The following is a 27,575-nucleotide window of genomic DNA, read 5'->3' on the forward strand; positions in this document are numbered from 1 at the left end:
AAGCATAAATGTGGTAGTGCATAAAATAAAAAAAAAAATTACAAAAGTTTTTGGTATATCCGAGTGGTTGGGATTTATTATGAATGGTCTATAAATCAAGCCCAGCTTACTATATTGAATTTTAGGCTTAATTGGATAACTGATACACCTCTAAAAATCGATATATCGGGTAGAAAAGTGTGTTTTTAAACCCTCCACCGTAGTATGGGAGTATACTAATTTCGTCATTCTGTTTGTAACTCCTCGTAATATACATCTGAGACCCCCTAAAGTATACATATATTCTTTATCGTGATGATATTTGAAGTCAATCTAGCCTTGTCCGTCCGTGTATCTGTCGAAAGCACGCTAACTTTCGAAGAAGAAAAGCTAGCCGCTTGAATTTTGCACAAATCTTCATTATTAGTGTAGGTCAGATGGGATTGTAAATGGGTCATATCGGTCCACGTTTTGATATAGCTGCCATATAACCGATCTAGGATCTTTACATTTTAAGCCTCTAGAGGGCGCAATTCTTATCCGATTTGGCTGAAATTTGGCATGAAGTGTTTTTTCTGACTTCCAACAACTGTGCTAAGTATGGTTTAAATCGTTACAGAACCTAATATAGCTGTCATATAAACTGATCTTGGATCTTGACTTCTTAAGCCACAAGAGGGCGCAATTTTTATCCGATTTGGTTGAAATTTGGCATGAAGTGTTTTCTTAAGTGTTCTTCGAGCAACTGTATTAAGTAGGATTCAAATCGGTTTATAATCTGGTATAGCTGTCATATAAACTGATCTTGGATCTTGACTTCTTGAGCCTTTAGAGGGCGCAATTCTCATCCGATTTGGTTGAAATTTGGCATGAAATGTTTTGTCAAGAGTTCGAGCAACTGTGCTAAGTATGATTCAAATCGGTTTATAATCTGGTATAGCTGTCATATAAACTGACCGATTTGGTTAAAATTTGGCATGAAGTGTTTTGTTATGGCTTCCAATAACTGTGCCAAGTATGGCGCAAATCGGTATATAACCTGAAATAGCTGCCATATAAATCGATCTGGGTTTTTGACTTCTTGAGCCTCTAGAGGGCGCAATTCTCTTCCGATTTGGCAGAAATTTTGTACAACGGCTTCTCTCATGACTTTCAATATACCTGCCTAATATGGTCTGCATCGATCAATAGCTTGATACAGCTACCATATAAACCTCTCTCCCGATTTTGCTCCTTGAGCCCCTACAACTCTTATCCGAATGAACTGAAATATTACACAATGAATACTACAATGTTCTGCATTCATTTATGATCCGAATCGGACTATAACTTAATATAGCTCCAATAGCATAACAGTTCTTATTCAATATTCTTTGTTTGCCTTAAAAGAGATACCGCGCATAGAACTAGACAAATGCGATCTATGATGGAGGGTATATAAGATTCGGCCCGGCCGAACTTAGAACGCTCTTACTTGTGCATTTGTTTGTAACACCCAAAAGCAAGAGAGATAGACCCATTGATAAGTATACCGATCGACTCAGAATCACTTTCTGATTCGATTTAGCTATGTCCGTTTGGCAGCAAGGATACTCTCGATATTACTGGTGAATTTCATAGATATTGGTTCAGATTTAGATAAAGCTCTCATATATAAATATCGCCCGACTTTCACTCCTAGACCCAGTACAAGCGCATTTAATGACCAATCTTCCCAAAAAATTTTACAACGCTTTCCTCGACGAATTTCCCAATACCCATAAAGTTTGGTCGAAACCGGTTCAGATTTAGATATAGCTCCCATGTATTTGTTCGTCAGATTTTGGATAATTTGTTATCATTTGTCAACCGTAGATATTACATTTTGAACAGATTTGATTTGCTCAAAATTTGATACAGGAATTTTATTAATCTATCTGGATACATCCGCCGAGGTCCATCAAAATTGGTTCAGAATTAGATCTAGCCCCCCTTATGTGTTTATAGGGTAGGTGTAGGGTATTATAATGTGGGCACCGCCCGACTTTTGCATTTCCTTACTGGTTTTATAGTATTATTAATTTATTTAAATTAATTTGTCTTTTTTTGTATGTAATTTTATTACATTCAGTTTCATTTAATTAAATAAAATTTTTTTTATATTACTTTTATATTTTATTTCATTTACAAAATTGAATATTGTTCAAGAATGTGAAACAATTTAAATAATTCGTCCAAAAATTTTAAATATTTCCAACAACACCCTCGTACGAATTGCTATGCTGCTACTGCTCAAGGTACGAAGACATGAAATTGCCACGTGTAATTATTTGCCTTCGTTCAGGGGTAACAAACGGTTCTAAAGCAAAATAAATGCTTTAATCAAGAACCAGTTTTCTCACGTCTTGCTACGCTCATGGCCTTTTGGTTTTTTTTTGTGTAACACTGCGAATATTAATTCATTTACATTACTTGCGATCAGTTAGTTGGATTGATTTTTTTTTTAATTTTCCAAATTAAAATCAAAAATAATTTTATTTCGCTTCAGACTAATTTTGTTCCTTTTGTGTTACTCATTGTGGTTTCTGCTCACGAATTGAACAACAACAAATTTCTACTTGATTTCAGGTGATATTGTTCAGATATATGCTTTGTTGTTGCTATTTTGGCATATGTTATTTGAAGAGAGGAAACAGCATATTACTCTTTCAGATGTCAAATGAATGTATGAACTGTAGCTTAAAATTGAAGTGAGAAAACAAAACAAACTTCACATTATACACTTACTAATGCATAACGTTGGGCAGGGTTGCCAAGGCAGCAGTTTTTAAAACCCTTTGGTAGGATAACTTATTTTTCCTTAAATAAAATTAAAATTTATTGATAAGGCAATTATTAATCAATATACATATAAATGTAATAATAGGTTATGCATTTAGACCAATTTTTCAGGTCTACGTCAGACCCACACAAACAATTTTAAGTCCATTGTGTATAGTAGTCCTATTTTTATAGTGCCCTAGAATTCTGCTTAGAGCTACCCGCGGGAATTTTTGCAAATATTTTATATGGATAACAAACGTTTATAGCTTTTTCAGTTATTTAAACTTGTACACCTTAGCGCAAAGGTTAGCATGTCGTCTATGACGCAGAATGCCTGGGTTCGAATCCTGGCGAGACCATCAGAAAAAATATTTAGCGGTGGTTTTCCCCTCCTAATGCTAGCAACATTTGTGAGGTACTATGCCATGTAAAATTTCTCTCAAAAGAGGTGTCGCACTGCGGCGTGCCGTTCGGATTCGGCTATAAAAAGGAGGCCCCTTACCATTGAGCTTAAACTTGAATCGGACTACACTCATTGATATGTGAGAAGTTTGCCCCTGTTCCTTAGTGGAATCTTCATGGGCAAAATTTGTAATTGGTATCCTCATCGAGGCAACTCATACAGAAGTCACTGTGCGGTATCCACATGCGTGCCTCCATGCGGTCTACGTGAGTGAGCGGAATGTTCATGGGCAAATTAGCAAAACTTGTTCAATCTTTACTTGCTTGTATAAGAAATAATTTTTTTTTTACCCTACACCACAACTGTGGTACACGGTATTATAACATAGTTCATTTGTTTGAAACACCCAAAAAGGAAGACAGATAGACCCATTGATAAGTATACCGATCGATCCTGAATCACTTTCTGATTCGATTTGGCTATGTCCGTCTGTCCATGTTAATTTGTATACAAACTACAGGTCGCAATTTTCATCCGCCCGACTTTTGCCTTTCCATATAGGTTTTAATATTAAACTTTAAAAGAGCCGATAAATACATATGAACATTTCTAAACAAATTACAGTTAATGCTCTATTTCAGTTGAAGTTATATTTGGTAGGAAACTATTGATTAAAAAAAAAAATCCAAATCATTCATACTTAATATATTCTTTTATTATAAGCCACATCAAAAATTTGTCTAATCTTCAATATATGAGTTTGGCAATCCTACACTCTGCGTACGACTTGCGTAAAGTGTAAAGCACCACACTTATTCCATCGTTATTAATGTTTTAGCACACAACAAAGAGTTTCAGCTGAACAACAACAAGAATAGCAATATAACCAACCAAACATTGTACACTCACAGTATATTCTGCACTGGTACTCCCCCACAACCGAACAGACAGCCCCACATACAAATATAAAACACTCGTACTCCCTCTACCATCAACAAGACTCTGTGCTGATAGAAGCAACAGTTTTGTGAAGTTAAATTAACATTTCATTTCTTGAGAGAGTGGGAGAACAAAACAGCCCCAATGCAAGAGAGTTTGAAAAGGAATAAAAAAGCACGCACCCAAAACACACAGCTGACGGCAGATAAGTAAAGAGATGTTTTCACATTGAAATTCAAATGGTATTCGACTTTGAATTAGTAATTATCACTTTTCGATAACATTTATAATGGGTAAATATTTTTGTCAAACTTACCTTAGATGCTTTCAAAACCAAATGATATTCGAAACCGTAATACAAAAAAAAAAAACACTCAACACTTTAGAATTTTGCAAATAAACTGTTTTGTTTGTCTTCACAGGCATTACAACCGAGCACCTGGTTGCTGTGATTTTTTCGCCCCTAATGATGGGCCAGATATTTATCCTACTACAAAACCACAAATTTAAGAGCTTTGTGATACTTTTTACTGCCTATCTCTTTCTACTTCGCACTCTCTCTTTTATTACTAAGAGAATACATAAAAACATAATATGGTTGTTGCTGTAGTTTTGAACTACACCGCAAGAAAATAGCAAGCTGTGGCTGTTAGGCGTGCTGGGGCATAGGTATTGGGGATGAGGCCTTGTAAAATTAGGGCTTACAGCAGGCCTTTCATGGACAGGAGAGGGTTAGGTATGCATATCAACGGTTGACGCCCAACTCAGGGGTTCGTAACTTATTCCGGAAATCTAACTATTCCCTAAGTAATGGTGGCAACTTTTGGGAATGCTTTAACAGCTCCAGCCCATACATGTGAGTTGTACTCCATTTTCGGCGTTATGAAAGTGATAAAGATGTTAAGAAGATCAGAATGAGTGAAAGCGCCGCGAAGACTCCCACACGTTAGGCAATGTTGAAAAGATTGCGTAATGGACGAGCAAGCGTCGAAGAACACTTGCGCAAGGCAAATGTTGATATGTAATACGGGCCCGAAGATTTATTTGCGGATTTCAAATTAATGTAGGAATGATTGGAACATACTTTCAGCGTACTTTATTTTAGATTCCTAGTGAACTAATCATAAGTTAAGGCTACCCATACCTTTTTCTTTATTATACCCACCACCGAAGGATGGGTGTATATTCATTTTGTCATTCCGTTTGCAACACATCGAAATATCCATTTCCGACCCTATAAAGTATATATATTCTTGATCAGGGGAAAAATGTAAGACAATCTAGCCATGTCCGTCCGTCTATCTGTTGAAATCACGCGAAAGTCTTTAAAAATAGAGATATTGAGCTGAAACTTTGCACAGATTCTATATCGGACTACATCTTGATATAGCCCCCATATAGACAGATCCGCCGATTTAGGGTCTTATGCCCATAAAAGCCACATTTATTATCCGATTTTGCTGGAAATTTGGGACAGTGAGTTGTGTTAGGCCACTCGACATCCTTCTTCAATTTGGTCCTGATTGGTTCTTATTTGGATATAGCCGCCATATAGACCGATGTCTCGATTTAAGGTCTTAGGCCCATAAAAGGCGCATTTATTATCCGATTTTGCCGAAATTTGGGATATCGAATTATGCTGGGCCCTTTGACGTCCTTCTTCATTTTAGCTCGGATCGGTCCAGATTTAGATATAGCTGTCATATATACCGATCTCTCGATTTAAGGTTTTGGGCCCATTAAAGGCGCATTTATTGTCGGATGTCGCCGAAATTTGGGATATTAAATTGTGCTGGGCCCTTCGACGTCCTCAATTTAGCTCGGATCGGTCCAGATTTAGATATAGCTGTCATATAGACCGATCTCTCGATTTAAGTTTTTGGGCCCATTAAAGGCGCATTTATTGTCGGATGTCGCCGAAATTTGGGACAGTGAGTTTTGCTCGGCCTTTCGAAATTTTTCTTCAATTTGGCTCAGATCGGTTCAGATTTGGAAATAGCTGCCATATAGACCGATATCTCGATTTAAGGTTTTGGGCCCATAAAAGAAGCATTTATTGTCGGATGTCGCCGAAATTTGGGACAGTGAGTTGTGCTAGGCTCTTCGATATTCTTCTTCAATTTGAATCAAATCAGTCCAAAATTTGGATATAGCTGCCATATAGACCGATCTCTCGATTTAAGGTTTTGGGGCTATAAAAGGCGCATTTATTGTCCGAGTTCGCCGAAATTTAAGACAGTGTGTTATGTTATGCTCTTCGACATTTTTCTGAAACTTGGCTTAAATCAGACCTGATTTGAATATAGCTGCCATATAGGCCGATTTCTTGATTTAGGGTTTGGGGCCATAAAAAGCACATTTATTGTCCGATTTCACATAAATTTGACACAGTGAATTATGTTAGGCTTTTAGACATCCGTGTCGTATATGGTTCAGATCGGTTTATTTTTAGATATAGCTACTAAAAAGACAAATATTTTGTTATACACAATTGAATTATGACTTGTACTTACTAGTTTTTGGTCCAAATCGGAACATTTTTCTATATAGCTGCTATGGGGCATAAGGTATGCGATTTTCACCGCATTTTGACGAAAGGTGGTTTACATATATATCCGAGGTGGTGGGTATCCAAAGTTTGGCCCGGCCAAACTGAACGCCGTTTTACTTGTTTTATATTAAGAAAAAAATTTTGTTTATATCATAGAAATTTTATCTCTATAGAAATTTTCTCTTCAGAGAAAACTTTATAGAAAATTTCATGGAAATTGTTTGTTTAATTTTCCTTTTTTCCATTTCAAAGTAATGCAAAGGCCCTTAGCTACATGTTAAACGCCCTCCAGTTATTGCCTGCAAGGTTCTTATCACCACCACTGCCACAATGCTATAGCAAAGCACATGTGTTCGATTGTTTGTATACGTATCAAAAACAAAAAGGGGGACGATAGGGGAGCGATTATCGAAAGAGCATTACTTAACACTGAACACATATTATAAAGAAAAACTGACTAAACCACACACACACACACAAGTATACATATATGCGCGTAGTGAACAACATTGGGGATAAGAGACTTACTGACTCGTGCCTGCTTCTACAAGAGTTCAGTCAGTCAGTGATCTTTAGCCGTGGACGCAACAACGCGTACTGGGCCTAACGGAAGTCAGTCGTCAGTCACTCAGCTCAGTTCGTCGTCAATCAGCCAGCCAGTCAGTCAATTTTCCTTATTTATTTTTTTTTTTGTTCTTTGAACTAAAATTCCTCTTTTGTGAAACAAAATAAGAATAAAGTAAATAAAAACCAAAAAAAAAAAGAAAAAACATTTTTGTGTGGCAAAAAGAAAGACAATATAAAAAATAGAAATTAAACAAAAATACGATACATTTTTTAATATTCTTTTTTTAAGAAAATCTATTTTTTTTAATTCGTTTGTCTGGTTCTTATAAAATAAAGTAAATAACCTCAAATAAAGCAACAACAAAATTTAAAATAAAAAACAAAACAAACAGCAATTAAAAATATCAAACGAAAACAAATACACTGCGACAATTATTCATTGGAACTGAATCTCGAAAAAAACCCAAACCCCAAAAACAGATCAACGTATTTCAACCATATTTTTTTTGAGAGTTTTGTGAATTTCCATACAGAGAAATAAAAAATAAACAAATACGGTGGAAAACAAATATAAAGTGTTTTAAATTATTCTGAAAAACAAAAACTCAAGGCAAAATCATAAAGCCAGAACAAATAGGCGACTGTGCCCTACCTGCTGCCAACCAACCTGCTAGTCACACACAAATATTTAGTCTTTCTGTCGGACAGTCAAGCTCACTTGATTGATTTACTTCAGTGCAAATGTTTTAGAATTTATTCATTTTTCGCAATTTTTTATTTTTTTTTTTTCAACTAACAAAAGACCAAATTTTTTTGTTTGAAATTTGCTTAAAATTAATTACCCACCTTCCACCTAAATTAACAGCAGAAAAAAACGCGAGAGTAGGTGTTCTAAATAAACAATGCGAGAGATACGATACGCCAAGCGAAATTACATAAAATGTATGCGGAGCAACTAAAACAAAGCCTTCTCCCTACACCCTCCCCCCGCCTCCCCATAACCCATAGACAGAGCATTAGCCTTTACCCCTAGAAAACAAACAACAGAAAAGTGAAAATCTTTAGCCTTATTTTGAAGTGCTGATATTCATATTATTCATGATTTTCGTGGTTGTTGTTATTGTTGTTGTTGCTGTTGTTTGTTTTTCTAGCTTCTCCTTTCACTATTACTGCTAATGTCTCTCAATGTAATCTATTTTAAAAGCATCGTGCTCTTCTTCTCCTTCTGCTACGTGCTGTTGTTGTTGTTGTTGTTTTTGTTTATTAGTTCTCTTAAAATCTAGTCCAATTCTTATGTTTAGACATGAATTTAAACATCGACCAAAAAAAAAACTCATAAAACCCCTAGACTTTACGCATTTTACCGACGTTTCGTTCATGTCTTCTTTGAAAAAAAAAAACGATCCCACTGAAAAAAGGAAGGCAAGCGTTGCCCAAAACACATATGTATATGTATTTTTTTGAAATTATTTAAAATCTAAAAGAAAAACCAAAAAACTAACCGCCACATTTTTGCAAACAGCATCTGCCCGCCTTCAACCATCCAACAACCCACACACACATCACAAAAATGTCCAAAACGAACGGTGCAAAATCCGTGGTCACAGAATTCCAATTCTATGCACCCAAAGAGAAGCAGTCATTCGGGCAATTTTTCTACAACAGCAATGATGGCACCTATATGGGCCGCACACCTAAAAGTTGGGGTAAGTTACTGGATATCAATACCTCTATTCCTTTGTTTTGCATTTACCATTTTGTCTAGGCATCATCTACCCACATTTTTATGATTACGCCGATCATAAATGTTATCTCAATTAGTCAGCAAAAAAAAATAAAGACACAATCATCTCCAAAGTCATAAACAGGGTATGCAACTCAACGTCTTAAAATCAAGAGAGGATAAGAGAGGGAGGCATTGTGAATTTTTATCTTGAGTTGACAGGCCAAAGGCTACCCATGTCAAGATGTTACATTAAGAGCCAGCAAGAGAATGAGAGTGAACGGCATGGTAGTTTGGCAGTGTTGGAAAATTCCGTTAACCACTCTTAAGATAATAACTAAATCCCTTTATTTCAATGAAGACACAAAAATAATTTTTTTTTTTCAAAAACAAATCATCCATATTTGATTCCATTAATAATATTGAAATTGTTGATGGACAAGTTATTTGAGATTTTTATTAGCTATGATTCCAGCTAATGGTATTTTTGGGTTATAAAGATATTGTAGTGGGTTATTGATTGATTTTGAATTTTTGTTTATGTGTTAATTACAATTTGTTTTTAAGGGAAAGTGTAAGTGAATCCCAGTACACAACCGATAACTTTATTCTTATTAACTAACACGATGAACTGTGTTTAACTTTTTTTTATAATCTGCTGAAAAGTCCTCATTTACACTAAGCAAAGAAGTGGAAGGAAAATGTTGGGGAGTTGAAAACTGAAAACCATTCTCCTTAGGGCTGATTTACTTTCCTCAATTTTACTCTTGGCAATTCGAAGTTTTCTGGAGAAAAATGTAGGGGAAATGAATTCCCTCTTTCACCTATAATCTGTGAATTATATATATATACTAGCTGGACAGGGCCCGCTCTGCTGCCCCCGATAATGCTATGTTGGAGAAAAGTGTTCTTAGTTTGGAAATTTATGCCTAATTTAAATTGAAAATGAATTCCAATTTTCCTGTGAATTTTTCTACCGTCAAATACCTCTTATTTAAACCCCAATAAGTAAAAGTCTTTTTAAGAACGTGGTGGATCCCCAGAGACTTAGTTTCAAAAGTGGAATTCAATTTGGTGGTCTACTCCCAAAGTCCTTTCATTTAAGATCCATGCTGCCATGGTCGGTAAATATGGCATTTTTAGGGTTTTTTGGGGTGGATATCAGATTCGCTTCTACTCTCAAATACTTTTAATTTGATACCCATATTGTAGCGATTAGTCTATAAATCTGTTTGGCGGGTTTTTGGGGGTGGGCGGCCTTCCTAGGCACCCCACTTTAGATTCTGATAATAAATTTTTGATTTAAAATTAGTGTAAGTGTGCCAACAAAATTTCCTTTACATCGCCCTACCTATCTCCCAGATCTGGTGTTTTTGTTAAAAAATAACACCGCAAACAACCACAACGAAGTCATAACGAAGATAAATGCTGTATGATCAATTTTAACCACTCTGCCCTCTTTCTGTTCATGTTGGCTTCTTCAAATAAGCGCCATTTACTGGCTGTGTCAATTGGATCAACTAAATCCATTTGAAAACAGCCTTTAAAAACATCCAGTAGATGGCGCTAACTTAAATGTTAGTGCTACTACTCGCTTGGAGTGGCTTAATGCCTATAACATTGTTCATCATGTGGTAGTTGTCTATAAATTACCATTTGAATACCTAATAAATAGTCATAATTTAGTCTTTTTTTTAATCAAATCGAATTGACGTATTAAACGATTTTCTGTAGTAATAAACTAATTAGCCGGTCTATATATTTGGTGCGTTGGCGACAGTTCTTAATAATTAAACCATATAAAACTTTTGAACAATAAAGTGTTACCCAACAGCACGTCGTTTGGTCTTGACTATCGTTGAGCTAAAAATGGTTGCAATCTTAACGTTAAGGTTTGCAACTCCTCCTATCACGCTGAACGTCACAATTTTTGGGGTATGATGGCCCACATTTATTTGTGTCCCCACACATTAATTAAATAACACAGTGTCCTGTTAGGTCATCATGATTGATCGAATGTTTTGGGATGAGGTGAAGATATCAGATTCGCAGTCCACAACCTTATACCTTTAATTTAACCCCATATTATCATGATTGGTGTATACAGCCGTTTGGTGGAGAGTGTCAATATGAGGGTTGTGCGCCACACTCCGTCTGCCACTTGAGTGCATATTTGAATGAAGTACTCTACTCAAAAATATCTATCATTTGATCCCCCATTGTTTTAATTGGTCAAAAAATCGTTTGGAGGCGATTTTGAGAGGAAAAGCCCCATCCAGATTCTTGGACACAAAGTTTAATGTCATATCCGTAATCTCCTCCCGAATACCTTTCATTTAATTCCCGTGTTGATATGTACGTCAAATTTCGCTTACATCAATGAGTGCTGTCTGATTTAACTTTAAGCTCAACGACAAGGGACCTCCTTTTTTATAGCCGAGTCCGAACGGAGTGCCACAGTGCGACACCTCTTCCTTCTTTCCTTCTATTTATGACATAGTACCTCCAAAATAACGCCAGCATTAGCAGGGAATTACCGCCGCGGAAAATTTTTCTGTGATATTTTCGCCAGGATTCGAACCCATACGGTTGCCTCCTTTTATGGCATACTACTTGACAAATGTCGCCAGCATTGGGAGGGGATAACTGCCGCTAAAAAATTTTTCTGATGTTCTCGCCATGATTCGAACCCAGGCGAACATGCGCCACGGTGGCCTCTAAGATAAAGACTCATAAAGTCCATCTTCCAACTTACCATGGCTACGGTGAAGAAATTATCTGTGCAAGTTTTCGCCTCAATATCTTTATTTTTGAGACTGTACGTGATTTCACAAGACGGACGGACACCGGATAGCTGTGAACACCCCAAAGGCTGGAACATACAGTTCTGATCTGTGTGATGTTCATTGCTGTCACGAGAAGCTAAGATGCGAGATACCGGGCGCGTCCACAGGTTGCGGATAGTGGAATGCTTCATACGGAGTAGATGCAACGACAGCCGCAGACAATCAGCGGTATCGAGCGGTGAGTCTCAGTGAGAGGCACCGGCTCTTGCGAGTGCCTATGATGCTCGATATGACAAGGAGGATTATTGGCGCCTTTAAATAACCAATGGCGACACTGTTCCAGCGCCGGTCGGTCCTTTGGACCGGAACGAGTATGCTCACCTACAGGAGCTTGACAAGGATCCCCACCTCCACATGGAAATGTGGCTACAACAACGGACGGACATAGCTAGGATGGGTATTATGACAGTAGAACTACTGCTGTAATAACAGCAAAATAAACTACTAACATTCAGCCGGCAGCGTCTGCTATTACCAGCAGATTTTTTTGGGAGTGTAACTGAATTTATTGGCCGTAAAATTCACACACCACCATAAGACGGGGGTATACTAATCTAGTCATTCCATTTGTAACATCTCGAAATATTGGTCTGCGACCTCATCAAGTATACACTCAACCAAATTTGTTATTCAAAACAGCAAAAAAGTTTGCTAAAACAGCAGTTTTTGCCTGCTGAAAATGGGAAAGCAGATTTTTCTACTGTTTCAGGATAAAAATAGGGCTGCTGTATTAGCAAACATTTCGATCAGCTTAATGTCTGGTGAAAATTTTTTTTTTTATTATTTTTATACCCTACACCATAAGGTGGAGAGGTACTAATTTCGTCATTCTGGTTGTAATATAAACCGATCTGGGGTCTTAACTTATTGAGCCTCTAGAGGGCACAATTCCTATTCAAATTGGCTGAAATCTAGTACGACGCGTTCCGTTGTGACTCCCATCTACTGTGCTAAGTATGGTTCAATATGGTGATAATGCTGCCATATAAACCGATCTTGAATCTATGTGTGTGAAGATAAATTCCGAATTTAACTAGTGGAGACACAAACCACTGACTTAACAGTCCTCTGTTACTGCCATTAGCATAACACTGTTAAGGAACTTTGTAGGCAATTAATTAATTTAAAAAAAAAGTATTTGTTCATAAAAAGGAAATTTCAAAACACAAAAAACCAAAAAAAGATCTAGAAAATAACAAGGTGATCCAACATTAAAATTTAGTTCCCTCAATAACCGCAAGGTGTACTAACAAGATGAAGAAGATTGTAAAATTGATTGATCCACTGTGCACAAATGGAAAATAGTAAGGCGATGAGACCGGCATCAAACGACAGCTAGCGAAGCCTAGTTTCTCATACATATGCAAACATTTTCCAAATAATCGTCCAACTATCGAATTTTAGGCAAAAACTTAAAAAAATTACCCAAATGACTCGAAAAGCTAATTTTGGGTGAACCACTGTGCGAAAACGGAAAATAGTAAGGCGATGAGACCGGCATCAAACGACAGCTAGCGAAGCCTAGTTTCTCATACATATGCCCACATTTTCCAAATAATCGTCCAACTATCGAATTTTAGGCAAAAACTTGAAAAAATTACCCAAAAAACTAAAAAAGGAAATTTTGGGTGAACCACTGTGTGAAAACGGAAAATAGTAAGGCGATGAGACCGGCATCAAATGACAGCTAGCGAAGCCTAGTTTCTCATACATATGCCCACATTTTCCAAATAATCGTCCAACTATCGAATTTTAGGCAAAAACTTGAAAAAATTACCCAAATGACTAAAAAAACAAATTTTGCGTGAACCACTGTGCGAAAACGGAAAATAGTAAGGCGATGAGACCGGCATCAAATGACAGCTAGCGAAGCCTAGTTTCTCATACATATGCCCACATTTTCCAAATAATCGTCCAACTATCGAATTTTAGGCAAAACTTGAAAAAAATACCCAAATGACTAAAAAAACAAATTTTGCGTGAACCACTGTGCGAAAACGGAAAATAGTAAGGCGATGAGACCGGCATCAAACGACAGCTAGCGAAGCCTAGTTTCTCATACATATTCCCGCATTTTTCAAATAATCGTCTAACTATCGAATTTTAGGCAAAAACTTGAAAAAATTACCCGAAAAACTGAAAAAGTAAATTTTGGGTGAACCACTGTGTAAAAACGGAAAATAGTAAGGCGATGAGACCGGCATCAAACGACAGCTAGCGAAGCCTAGTTTCCTATACATATGCCCACATTTTCCAAATAATCGTCCAACTATCGAATTTTAGGCAAAAACTTGAAAAAATTACCCAAATGACTAAAAAACAAATTTTGCGTGAACCACTGTGCGAAAACGGAAAATAGTAAGGCGATGAGACCGGCATCAAACGACAGCTAGCAAAGCCTAGTTTCTCATACATATGCAAACATTTTCCAAATAATCGTCCAACTATCGAATTTTACGCAAAAACTTGAAAAAATTACCCAAATGACTAAAAAAACAAATTTTGCGTGAACCACTGTGCGAAAACGGAAAATAGTAAGGCGATGAGACCGGCATCAAACGACAGCTAGCGAAGCCTAGTTTCTCATACATATGCAAACATTTTCCAAATAATCGTCCAACTATCGAATTTTACGCAAAAACTTGAAAAAATTACCCAAATGACTAAAAAAACAAATTTTGCGTGAACCACTGTGCGAAAACGGAAAATAGTAAGGCGATGAGACCGGCATCAAACGACAGCTAGCGAAGCCTAGTTTCTCATACATATGCCCACAATTTCCAAATAATCGTCCAACTATCGAATTTTAGGCAAAAACTTGAAAAAATTACCTAAAAAACTAAAAAAGGAAACTTTGGGTGAACCACTGTGTAAAAACGGAAAATAGTAAGGCGATGAGACCGGCATCAAACGACAGCTAGCGAAGCCTAGTTTCTCATACATATGCCCACATTTTCCAAATAATCGTCCAACTATCGAATTTTAGGCAAAAACTTGAAAAAATTACCTAAAAAACTAAAAAAGGAATTTTTGGGTGAACCACTGTGTAAAAACGGAAAATAGTAAGGCGATGAGACCGGCATCAAACGACAGCTAGAGAAGCCTAGTTTCCTATACATATGCAAACATTTTCCAAATAATCGTCCAACTATCGAATTTTAGGCAAAAACTTAAAAAAATTACCCAAATGACTCGAAAAGCTAATTTTGGGTGAACCACTGTGCGAAAACGGAAAATAGTAAGGCGATGAGACCGGCATCAAACGACAGCTAGCGAAGCCTAGTTTCTCATACATATGCCCACATTTTCCAAATAATCGTCCAACTATCGAATTTTAGGCAAAAACTTGAAAAAATTACCCAAATGACTCGAAAAGCTAATTTTGGGTGAACCACTGTGCGAAAACGGAAAATAGTAAGGCGATGAGACCGGCATCAAACGACAGCTAGCGAAGCCTAGTTTCCTATACATATGCCCACATTTTCCAAATAATCGTCCAACTATCGAATTTTAGGCAAAAACTTGAAAAAATTACCCAAATGACTAAAAAACAAATTTTGCGTGAACCACTGTGCGAAAACGGAAAATAGTAAGGCGATGGGACCGGCATCAAATGACAGCTAGCGAAGCCTAGTTTCTCATACATATGCCCACAATTTCCAAATAATCGTCCAACTATCGAATTTTAGGCAAAAACTTGAAAAAATTACCCAAATGACTCGAAAAGCTAATTTTGGGTGAACCACTGTGCGAAAACGGAAAATAGTAAGGCGATGAGACCGGCATCAAACGACAGCTAGCGAAGCCTAGTTTCCTATACATATGCCCACATTTTCCAAATAATCGTCCAACTATCGAATTTTAGGCAAAAACTTGAAAAAATTACCCAAATGACTAAAAAACAAATTTTGCGTGAACCACTGTGCGAAAACGGAAAATAGTAAGGCGATGAGACCGGCATCAAACGACAGCTAGCGAAGCCTAGTTTCTCATACATATGCAAACATTTTCCAAATAATCGTCCAACTATCGAATTTTACGCAAAAACTTGAAAAAATTACCCAAATGACTAAAAAAACAAATTTTGCGTGAACCACTGTGCGAAAACGGAAAATAGTAAGGCGATGAGACCGGCATCAAACGACAGCTAGCGAAGCCTAGTTTCTCATACATATGCAAACATTTTCCAAATAATCGTCCAACTATCGAATTTTACGCAAAAACTTGAAAAAATTACCCAAATGACTAAAAAAACAAATTTTGCGTGAACCACTGTGCGAAAACGGAAAATAGTAAGGCGATGAGACCGGCATCAAACGACAGCTAGCGAAGCCTAGTTTCTCATACATATGCAAACATTTTCCAAATAATCGTCCAACTATCGAATTTTACGCAAAAACTTGAAAAAATTACCCAAATGACTAAAAAAACAAATTTTGCGTGAACCACTGTGCGAAAACGGAAAATAGTAAGGCGATGAGACCGGCATCAAACGACAGCTAGCGAAGCCTAGTTTCTCATACATATGCCCACAATTTCCAAATAATCGTCCAACTATCGAATTTTAGGCAAAAACTTGAAAAAATTACCTAAAAAACTAAAAAAGGAAACTTTGGGTGAACCACTGTGTAAAAACGGAAAATAGTAAGGCGATGAGACCGGCATCAAACGACAGCTAGCGAAGCCTAGTTTCCTATACATATGCCCACATTTTCCAAATAATCGTCCAACTATCGAATTTTAGGCAAAAACTTGAAAAAATTACCCAAATGACTAAAAAACAAATTTTGCGTGAACCACTGTGCGAAAACGGAAAATAGTAAGGCGATGGGACCGGCATCAAACGACAGCTAGCGAAGCCTAGTTTCCTATACATATGCCCACATTTTCCAAATAATCGTCCAACTATCGAATTTTAGGCAAAAACTTGAAAAAATTACCCAAATGACTAAAAAACAAATTTTGCGTGAACCACTGTGCGAAAACGGAAAATAGTAAGGCGATGGGACCGGCATCAAATGACAGCTAGCGAAGCCTAGTTTCTCATACATATGCCCACAATTTCCAAATAATCGTCCAACTATCGAATTTTAGGCAAAAACTTGAAAAATTACCCAAAAAACAAAAAAGGCAAATTTTGCGTGAACCACTGTGCGAAAACGGAAAATAGTAAGGCGATGAGACCGGCATCAAACGACAGCTAGCGAAGCCTAGTTTCTCATACATATGCCCACATTTTCCAAATAATCGTCCAACTATCGAATTTTAGGCAAAAACTTGAAAAAATTACCCAAATGACTCGAAAAGCTAATTTTGGGTGAACCACTGTGCGAAAACGGAAAATAGTAAGGCGATGAGACCGGCATCAAACGACAGCTAGCGAAGCCTAGTTTCCTATACATATGCCCACATTTTCCAAATAATCGTCCAACTATCGAATTTTAGGCAAAAACTTGAAAAAATTACCTAAAAAACTAAAAAAGGAAACTTTGGGTGAACCACTGTGCGAAAACGGAAAATAGTAAGGCGATGAGACCGGCATCAAACGACAGCTAGCGAAGCCTAGTTTCTCATACATATGCAAACATTTTCCAAATAATCGTCCAACTATCGAATTTTACGCAAAAACTTGAAAAAATTACCCAAATGACTAAAAAAACAAATTTTGCGTGAACCACTGTGCGAAAACGGAAAATAGTAAGGCGATGAGACCGGCATCAAACGACAGCTAGCGAAGCCTAGTTTCTCATACATATGCCCACAATTTCCAAATAATCGTCCAACTATCGAATTTTAGGCAAAAACTTGAGAAAATTACCTAAAAAACTAAAAAAGGAAACTTTGGGTGAACCACTGTGTAAAAACGGAAAATAGTAAGGCGATGAGACCGGCATCAAACGACAGCTAGCGAAGCCTAGTTTCTCATACATATGCCCACAATTTCCAAATAATCGTCCAACTATCGAATTTTAGGCAAAAACTTGAAAAAATTACCTAAAAAACTAAAAAAGGAATTTTTGGGTGAACCACTGTGTAAAAACGGAAAATAGTAAGGCGATGAGACCGGCATCAAACGACAGCTAGAGAAGCCTAGTTTCCTATACATATGCAAACATTTTCCAAATAATCGTCCAACTATCGAATTTTAGGCAAAACTTGAAAAAAATACCCAAATGACTAAAAAAACAAATTTTGCGTGAACCACTGTGCGAAAACGGAAAATAGTAAGGCGATGAGACCGGCATCAAACGACAGCTAGCGAAGCCTAGTTTCTCATACATATTCCCGCATTTTTCAAATAATCGTCTAACTATCGAATTTTAGGCAAAAACTTGAAAAAATTACCCGAAAAACTGAAAAAGTAAATTTTGGGTGAACCACTGTGTAAAAACGGAAAATAGTAAGGCGATGAGACCGGCATCAAACGACAGCTAGCGAAGCCTAGTTTCCTATACATATGCCCACAATTTCCAAATAATCGTCCAACTATCGAATTTTAGGCAAAAACTTGAAAAAATTACCTAAAAAACTAAAAAAGGAATTTTTGGGTGAACCACTGTGTAAAAACGGAAAATAGTAAGGCGATGAGACCGGCATCAAACGACAGCTAGAGAAGCCTAGTTTCCTATACATATGCAAACATTTTCCAAATAATCGTCCAACTATCGAATTTTAGGCAAAAACTTAAAAAAATTACCCAAATGACTCGAAAAGCTAATTTTGGGTGAACCACTGTGCGAAAACGGAAAATAGTAAGGCGATGAGACCGGCATCAAACGACAGCTAGCGAAGCCTAGTTTCTCATACATATGCCCACATTTTCCAAATAATCGTCCAACTATCGAATTCTTCAAAAAAAAAACTTGAAAAAATTCGCTACAAGACTTGAAAAATCTATTTTGCGTCAACCACTGTGCAAAAATGGAAACAGTTAATACTTTGAAACCGGTCTCAAACGACAGCTTATGAAGTCTAGTTTCTAATCCAAAAGGGTCTTTATTCCAAATAATCGTCTAACTATCGAATTTTTCAAAAAAAACTTGAAAAAAATCGCTACATGACCTCAAAAATCTATTTTGTGTGAACCACTGTGCAAAAATGGAAAAAGTTGATACTTTGAAACCGGTCTCAAACGACAGCTTATGAAGTCTTGTTTCTAATCCAAAAGAGCTTATATTCCAAATAATCGTCTAACTATCAAATTTTTCAAAACAACTTGAAAAAAATCGCTTCAAGACCTCAAAAATCTATTTTGTGTGAACCACTGTGCAAAAATGGAAAAAGTTGATACTTTGAAACCGGTCTCAAACGACAGCTTATGAAGTCTAGTTTCTAATCCAAAAGAGCTTATATTCCAAAAAAATCGTCTAACTATCAAATTTTTCAAAACAACTTGAAAAAAAATCGCTTCAAGACCTCAAAAATCTATTTTGCGTCAACCACTGTGCAAAAATGGAAAAGTTAATACTTTGAAACCGGTCTCAAACGACAGCTTATAAAGTCTAGTTTCTAATCCAAAATATCGTAAAAAAAAAACCGGCAAAATAATGGAAATATGAATTTTGCTATCTGACATGTCTAGGTTTGGAACATATTTTAACAAGTTAAAAATCAGACACCTGGACAAAAAAAGAATAGGTTTCATACCAAAAAATATACAAGTTGTGATGCAAAAAAAAATCCAAAATCCAAGATTTCATTGAAATCGGCCAAAAACAAGTCGTTTTTGTAACAAAATCTAAAATTAAGCCATTTTAAGGTATTTAGAATGTTTGGAATTTTTTATTTGGCTTGAGTTTCTAGAGGGCGCAGTTCTTATCAGATCTTGCACGTGGTGTTTTGGTATCACTTCAAACAAAAATAGCTGTGTATGGTTCAAATCGGTTCATAACTTGATACACTTGCACTTTTTGAGCTGCCAGAAAACGCAGTTTTTATCTGATTTGGTGGAAATTTTTCGCATATCGTTTTGGTATATCCAACAACTGTGCCAAGTATGATTACAGATCAGTCCATGACCTGATATAACTGTCATATTCACCAAACTCCCGATTAACTTCTTGAGCTTCTTAAGGGCGCAATTTTTATCCAATTTGGTTGAAATTTTGCATATATCTTTTTGGTGCGACTTCCAACAACTTTTCCAAGCATTCTCGAAATCTATATATAGTTGAAATCGGTATATAGTTGATATAGTTGACTTTCTGAGCCTCTAGGGAGCGCAATTACTCGATTTGCCTGAAATTCATTTTAGAATTGTTTATAAATTACACTTTTCACTTTCTTTTAAAATTTAACTTTTCAGAATTTGTATATATGCAAGATTTTTAACTTTTTTGCAAATTTCAACTGTTCGCTTTGTTGATCAAACAAAGATTAGAAATTGAAAAGGGTAATCGAAACTGAAAAGTAATTTTAAAGATAGGAAAAAATACCATTCAGTGGCAGGTAGAATCCAATAAGATCAAAATATTTGCAAAATTTGAGTCAAGTGTACACAGGTAAAAACTTTACTAACATACCACCTCATTAAAAAATGCTGGCAGGGAAATTTCAAGATAAAAAGTATTAAACCTGCTGATATAAAAACTCAATACACGTGTTTGGAATCCTTCACCATTGCTTACGCAGGTACTCAGCTTAACTAACATACCTTTTCATTCAAAAAATGTAAAAGGATTCAAAACCTTTCATTGCTTTTGAAAACCCAGGCTAGGAAATTTTATGTTAAAAAGGTAAAAAACAAATTAAATATTTACAATATAAAAATTCAATGCATTGAAAAAATCTACATGAATGGTCATAATAGTTCGCATAAATATATTAAGGTAAATTGGGGTATTCCAAAAAGTTGTAAATTGTCTTTTCTAAAATAACAAAAAAAAACATACAGCTCAGAAACTCAAAAGGAGGTTAGGTTGAAAAGATGGTGCGTATATTAATCCACAAATGTATAATAATTATTCAATTCAAGTTTTTTTTTGAAAAATTCGATAGTTAGACGATTATTTGGAATATAGGCCCTTTTGGATTAGAAACAAGACTTCATAAGCTGTCGTTTGAGACCGGTTTCAAAGTATCAACTTTTTCCATTTTTGCACAGTGGTTCACACAAAATAGATTTTTGAGGTCTTGTAGCGATTTTTTCAAGTTTTTTTGAAGAATTCGATAGTTAGACGATTATTTGGAAAATGTGGGCATATGTATAAGAAACTAGGCTTCCCTAGCTGTCGTTTGATGTCGGTCTCATCCCCTTACTATTTTCCATTTTCACACAGTGGTTCACGCAAGTTTGAATTTTCGAGTCTTTTGGGTAATTTTTTCAAGTTTTTGCCTAAAATTCGATAGTTGGACGATTATTTGGAAAATGTTTGCATATGTATGAGAAACTAGGCTTCGCTAGCTGTCGTTTGATGCCGGTCTCATCGCCTTACTATTTTCCGTTTTCGCACAGTGGTTCACGCAAGCTTGAATTTTCGAGTCTTTTGGGTAATTTTTTAAGTTTTTGCCTAAAATTCGATAGTTGGACGATTATTTGGAAAATGTTTGCATATGTATGAGAAACTAGGCTTCGCTAGCTGTCGTTTGATGCCGGTCTCATCGCCTTACTATTTTCCGTTTTTACACAGTGGTTCACCCAAAATTTACTTTTTCAGTTTTTCGGGTAATTTTTTCAAGTTTTTGCCTAAAATTCGATAGTTAGACGATTATTTGAAAAATGCGGGAATATGTATGAGAAACTAGGCTTCGCTAGCTGTCGTTTGATGCCGGTCTCATCCCCTTACTATTTTCCATTTTCACACAGTGGTTCACGCAAGCTTGAATTTTCGAGTCTTTTGGGTAATTTTTTAAGTTTTTGCCTAAAATTCGATAGTTGGACGATTATTTGGAAAATGTTTGCATATGTATGAGAAACTAGGCTTCGCTAGCTGTCGTTTGATGCCGGTCTCATCGCCTTACTATTTTCCGTTTTTACACAGTGGTTCACCCAAAATTTACTTTTTCAGTTTTTCGGGTAATTTTTTCAAGTTTTTGCCTAAAATTCGATAGTTAGACGATTATTTGAAAAATGCGGGAATATGTATGAGAAACTAGGCTTCGCTAGCTGTCGTTTGATGCCGGTCTCATCGCCTTACTATTTTCCGTTTTCGCTCAGTGGTTCACGCAAAATTTGTTTTTTTAGTCATTTGGGTAATTTTTTCAAGTTTTTGCGTAAAATTCGATAGTTGGACGATTATTTGGAAAATGTTTGCATATGTATGAGAAACTAGGCTTCGCTAGCTGTCATTTGATGCCGGTCTCATCGCCTTACTATTTTCCGTTTTTACACAGTGGTTCACCCAAAGTTTCCTTTTTTAGTTTTTTAGGTAATTTTTTCAAGTTTTTGCCTAAAATTCGATAGTTGGACGATTATTTGGAAATTGTGGGCATATGTATGAGAAACTAGGCTTCGCTAGCTGTCGTTTGATGCCGGTCTCATCGCCTTACTATTTTCCGTTTTCGCACAGTGGTTCACGCAAAATTTGTTTTTTTAGTCATTTGGGTAATTTTTTCAAGTTTTTGCGTAAAATTCGATAGTTGGACGATTATTTGGAAAATGTTTGCATATGTATGAGAAACTAGGCTTCGCTAGCTGTCGTTTGATGCCGGTCTCATCGCCTTACTATTTTCCGTTTTCGCACAGTGGTTCACGCAAAATTTGTTTTTTTAGTCATTTGGGTAATTTTTTCAAGTTTTTGCGTAAAATTCGATAGTTGGACGATTATTTGGAAAATGTTTGCATATGTATGAGAAACTAGGCTTCGCTAGCTGTCGTTTGATGCCGGTCTCATCGCCTTACTATTTTCCGTTTTCGCACAGTGGTTCACGCAAAATTTGTTTTTTTAGTCATTTGGGTAATTTTTTCAAGTTTTTGCCTAAAATTCGATAGTTGGACGATTATTTGGAAAATGTGGGCATATGTATGAGAAACTAGGCTTCGCTAGCTGTCGTTTGATGCCGGTCTCATCGCCTTACTATTTTCCGTTTTTACACAGTGGTTCACCCAAAAATTCCTTTTTTAGTTTTTTAGGTAATTTTTTCAAGTTTTTGCCTAAAATTCGATAGTTGGACGATTATTTGGAAAATGTGGGCATATGTATGAGAAACTAGGCTTCGCTAGCTGTCGTTTGATGCCGGTCTCATCGCCTTACTATTTTCCGTTTTTACACAGTGGTTCACCCAAAGTTTCCTTTTTTAGTTTTTTAGGTAATTTTTTCAAGTTTTTGCCTAAAATTCGATAGTTGGACGATTATTTGGAAATTGTGGGCATATGTATGAGAAACTAGGCTTCGCTAGCTGTCGTTTGATGCCGGTCTCATCGCCTTACTATTTTCCGTTTTCGCACAGTGGTTCACGCAAAATTTGTTTTTTTAGTCATTTGGGTAATTTTTTCAAGTTTTTGCGTAAAATTCGATAGTTGGACGATTATTTGGAAAATGTTTGCATATGTATGAGAAACTAGGCTTCGCTAGCTGTCGTTTGATGCCGGTCTCATCGCCTTACTATTTTCCGTTTTCGCACAGTGGTTCACGCAAAATTTGTTTTTTTAGTCATTTGGGTAATTTTTTCAAGTTTTTGCGTAAAATTCGATAGTTGGACGATTATTTGGAAAATGTTTGCATATGTATGAGAAACTAGGCTTCGCTAGCTGTCGTTTGATGCCGGTCTCATCGCCTTACTATTTTCCGTTTTCGCACAGTGGTTCACGCAAAATTTGTTTTTTTAGTCATTTGGGTAATTTTTTCAAGTTTTTGCGTAAAATTCGATAGTTGGACGATTATTTGGAAAATGTTTGCATATGTATGAGAAACTAGGCTTCGCTAGCTGTCGTTTGATGCCGGTCTCATCGCCTTACTATTTTCCGTTTTCGCACAGTGGTTCACGCAAAATTTGTTTTTTAGTCATTTGGGTAATTTTTTCAAGTTTTTGCCTAAAATTCGATAGTTGGACGATTATTTGGAAAATGTGGGCATATGTATAGGAAACTAGGCTTCGCTAGCTGTCGTTTGATGCCGGTCTCATCGCCTTACTATTTTCCGTTTTCGCACAGTGGTTCACCCAAAATTAGCTTTTCGAGTCATTTGGGTAATTTTTTCAAGTTTTTGCCTAAAATTCGATAGTTGGACGATTATTTGGAAAATGTGGGCATATGTATAGGAAACTAGGCTTCGCTAGCTGTCGTTTGATGCCGGTCTCATCGCCTTACTATTTTCCGTTTTTACACAGTGGTTCACCCAAAATTTACTTTTTCAGTTTTTCGGGTAATTTTTTCAAGTTTTTGCCTAAAATTCGATAGTTAGACGATTATTTGAAAAATGCGGGAATATGTATGAGAAACTAGGCTTCGCTAGCTGTCGTTTGATGCCGGTCTCATCGCCTTACTATTTTCCGTTTTCGCACAGTGGTTCACGCAAAATTTGTTTTTTTAGTCATTTGGGTATTTTTTTCAAGTTTTGCCTAAAATTCGATAGTTGGACGATTATTTGGAAAATGTGGGCATATGTATGAGAAACTAGGCTTCGCTAGCTGTCATTTGATGCCGGTCTCATCGCCTTACTATTTTCCGTTTTCGCACAGTGGTTCACGCAAAATTTGTTTTTTTAGTCATTTGGGTAATTTTTTCAAGTTTTTGCCTAAAATTCGATAGTTGGACGATTATTTGGAAAATGTGGGCATATGTATGAGAAACTAGGCTTCGCTAGCTGTCATTTGATGCCGGTCTCATCGCCTTACTATTTTCCGTTTTCACACAGTGGTTCACCCAAAATTTCCTTTTTTAGTTTTTTGGGTAATTTTTTCAAGTTTTTGCCTAAAATTCGATAGTTGGACGATTATTTGGAAAATGTGGGCATATGTATGAGAAACTAGGCTTCGCTAGCTGTCGTTTGATGCCAGTCTCATCGCCTTACTATTTTCCGTTTTCGCACAGTGGTTCACCCAAAATTAGCTTTTCGAGTCATTTGGGTAATTTTTTTAAGTTTTTGCCTAAAATTCGATAGTTGGACGATTATTTGGAAAATGTTTGCATATGTATAGGAAACTAGGCTTCTCTAGCTGTCGTTTGATGCCGGTCTCATCGCCTTACTATTTTCCATTTGTGCACAGTGGATCAATCAATTTTACAATCTTCTTCATCTTGTTAGTACACCTTGCGGTTATTGAGGGAACTAAATTTTAATGTTGGATCACCTTGTTATTTTCTAGATCTTTTTTTGGTTTTTTGTGTTTTGAAATTTCCTTTTTATGAACAAATACTTTTTTTTTAAATTAATTAATTGCCTACAAAGTTCCTTAACAGTGTTATGCTAATGGCAGTAACAGAGGACTGTTAAGTCAGTGGTTTGTGTCTCCACTAGTTAAATTCGGAATTTATCTTCACTCACATCTTGAATCTTGCCTACTTGTGCCTCTAGAGGGCATAATTATTATCCGAATTGGCTGAAATTTTGTAGGAAGTGTTTCATTATGAATTCTGCTATGGTCTTCAACATTGGATTCATACCGCGCAAAGAACTCGACAAATGCGAACCATGGTGGAGGGTATATAAGATTCGGTCCGGCCGAACTTAGCACGCTCTTACTTATTTCTTCTAACATCCCCTTCATAATTAAGCAGCAGTCATTTTCAGCAAACAACAGACTTTTCAGCAGTAAGCCTGCTACTCTGAAATTGCAGTACGACTGCTGTAATAGAAGAACTATTGCTACAATAGTAGAAGAATTAACTACTAATACTCAGCAGACAGTGTTTGATATTTTCAGCTAACTTTTTCTATTAACATTCTTGATTGTCTAGACATTCTTAGACGATCTAGTCATGTCTGTCCCTCTTATAGCGTCTTTTCGTCACCATAGCGGTCGAAGGCGTAAAGTTTGCCACTTGAAATCGTCCACAGATACTTCTCATTGATGTAGGCCGTTTAGGATTGCAAATGAACCATATCTGTTCACATTTAGTTATAACTCCCTTACAAACCGATGTCCCGATTCAACTTCTTGAGCCCATATAAGGAGAAATTTTTTCCAATTTGGCTAAAATTTTGAATGTAGTGTTCTGTTGCGACTTGCAACATCTGTGCCAAGTACAGTCCGAATCGGACTATAACGTGGTATAGCTCCCATATAAACCGATTTCTCGATTTTCCTTGTTATACCCTCCATCATAGGATTAATTCGTCATTCGGTTTGTAACTCCTCGAAATATTCCTCTGAGACCCCATAAAGTATATGTATTCTAGATCGTCATGTCATTTTAAGTACATCTAGCTATGTCCGTCCGTCTGTCTATCGAAAGCACGCTAACTTTAAATTTAACTTTGTGAAATCGGTTGGGATTGTAAATGGATCATATCGGTCCATGTTTTGATACAGCTGTCATATAAACCGATCTTGGATCTTGACTTCTTGAGCCACTAGGAGGCGCAATTCCTTATCCGATTTGGCTGAAATTTTGCATGAGGTATTTTGTTATGAATTCCAACAATTGTGTTAAGAATTATTCAAATCGGTCCATAACCTGATATAGCTGCCATATAAACCGATCTGGTGTATTGAATTCTTGAGCCACTAGCGGGCGCAATTATTATCCGATTGGAATGAAATTTGCATCAGTTGTTTTGTTATGACATCCAACAACTGTGCTAAGAATAATTCAAATAGGTACATAACCTGATATAGCTTCCATATAAACCGATCTTGGGTCCTGACTTCTTGAGTCTCTAAAGGGCCCAATTATGATCCGATTGGAATGAAATTTTGCACGAAGTATTTTGTTATGATATCCAACAAATGTGTCAAGTATGGTTCAAATCTGTCCATAACCTGATATAGCTGCCATATAAACCGATCTTGGGTCTTGACTTCTTGGGCTTCTAGAGGGCGCAATTCCTATCCGATTTAGCTGAAATTTTGCATGACGTATTTTATTCTTACTTTCAAGAACTGTGTCAAATAAGGTTCAAATCGGTTCATAACATGATATAGCTGCCATATAAACCGTTCTGGGATCTTGACTTCTTGAGTCTTTAGAGGTCTCAATTATTATCCGATTTGCCTGAAATTTTGTACGACGGATCCTCTCATGACCATCAACATACGTGTTTATTATCGTGTGAAACGATCTATAGCCTTATACAGCTCCCATATAAATCGATCTCTCTATTTTACTTCTTGAGCCCCCAAAGGGCGTAATTCTTATTCGAATTGGCTGACATTTTACACAGGTCTCCAACATATAATTTAATTGTGATCCGAACCGGACCATATCTTGATATCGCTCTAAGATATCTTTTTGCCTAAGAAGAGATGCCGGGAAAAGAACTCGACAAATCCGATCCATGGTGGAGGGTATATAAGATTCCGCCCGGCTGAACTTAACACGCTTTTGCTTGTTATTTGTTATCAAATTCATTTATCGCTCTGCATTGCCAGATCCATCCTTCTATCTATTGAGATATCGTAAAACAACCTGAATCATATGTATTCCTAAAGCTCTTTTAGATTATGATATTACGCATAAGTTCAACTACATTTAGGTGTCGACATGTTTAACATGTGGCCACGTTCTGATTATTACATCTAAAACATTTAGCTTACTCTGAACATTGTCTACCCACGGTATTGCTAGAAACCTCATACCATTCGATCCACCCATTCATTCAGTCAACCATCCAGTCTAAAGTGAAGTGTTGCCTGGTGAAAATATTGCTGTTGCTGTTTTTGTAT

The 27,575-nt window shown here is 36.6% G+C and overlaps 1 protein-coding gene and 1 long non-coding RNA gene across 3 annotated transcripts in view; one reads left to right on the top strand and one right to left on the bottom strand.

The window, feature by feature from the left end:
* Positions 1-4,572, bottom strand: part of LOC131995763 (uncharacterized) — a 71,702-nt gene extending 67,130 nt beyond the window's left edge. Inside the window, exon 1 of the long non-coding RNA XR_009397611.1 lies at positions 4,440-4,572. This is a non-coding gene — a long non-coding RNA (uncharacterized LOC131995763). The remainder of the gene's footprint in view (positions 1-4,439) is intronic.
* A 2,651-nt stretch (positions 4,573-7,223) lies between these two features.
* Positions 7,224-27,575, top strand: part of LOC106082016 (sodium/potassium-transporting ATPase subunit beta-1) — a 67,085-nt gene continuing 46,733 nt past the window's right edge. Inside the window, exons 1-2 of one of the 2 annotated variants that reach the window (XM_013244355.2) lie at positions 7,224-7,333; positions 8,764-8,947. In XM_013244355.2, the coding sequence (XP_013099809.1) occupies positions 8,812-8,947 (136 nt within the window). In that variant the 5' untranslated portion in view covers positions 7,224-7,333; positions 8,764-8,811. Of the gene's footprint in view, positions 7,414-8,763; positions 8,948-27,575 lie in introns of both variants that reach the window. The other variant, XM_013244429.2, reaches the window with a different exon arrangement.

This window comes from Stomoxys calcitrans, chromosome 3 (genome assembly GCF_963082655.1).
Source record: "Stomoxys calcitrans chromosome 3, idStoCalc2.1, whole genome shotgun sequence".
Taxonomy (NCBI): Eukaryota; Metazoa; Arthropoda; class Insecta; order Diptera; family Muscidae; genus Stomoxys; species Stomoxys calcitrans.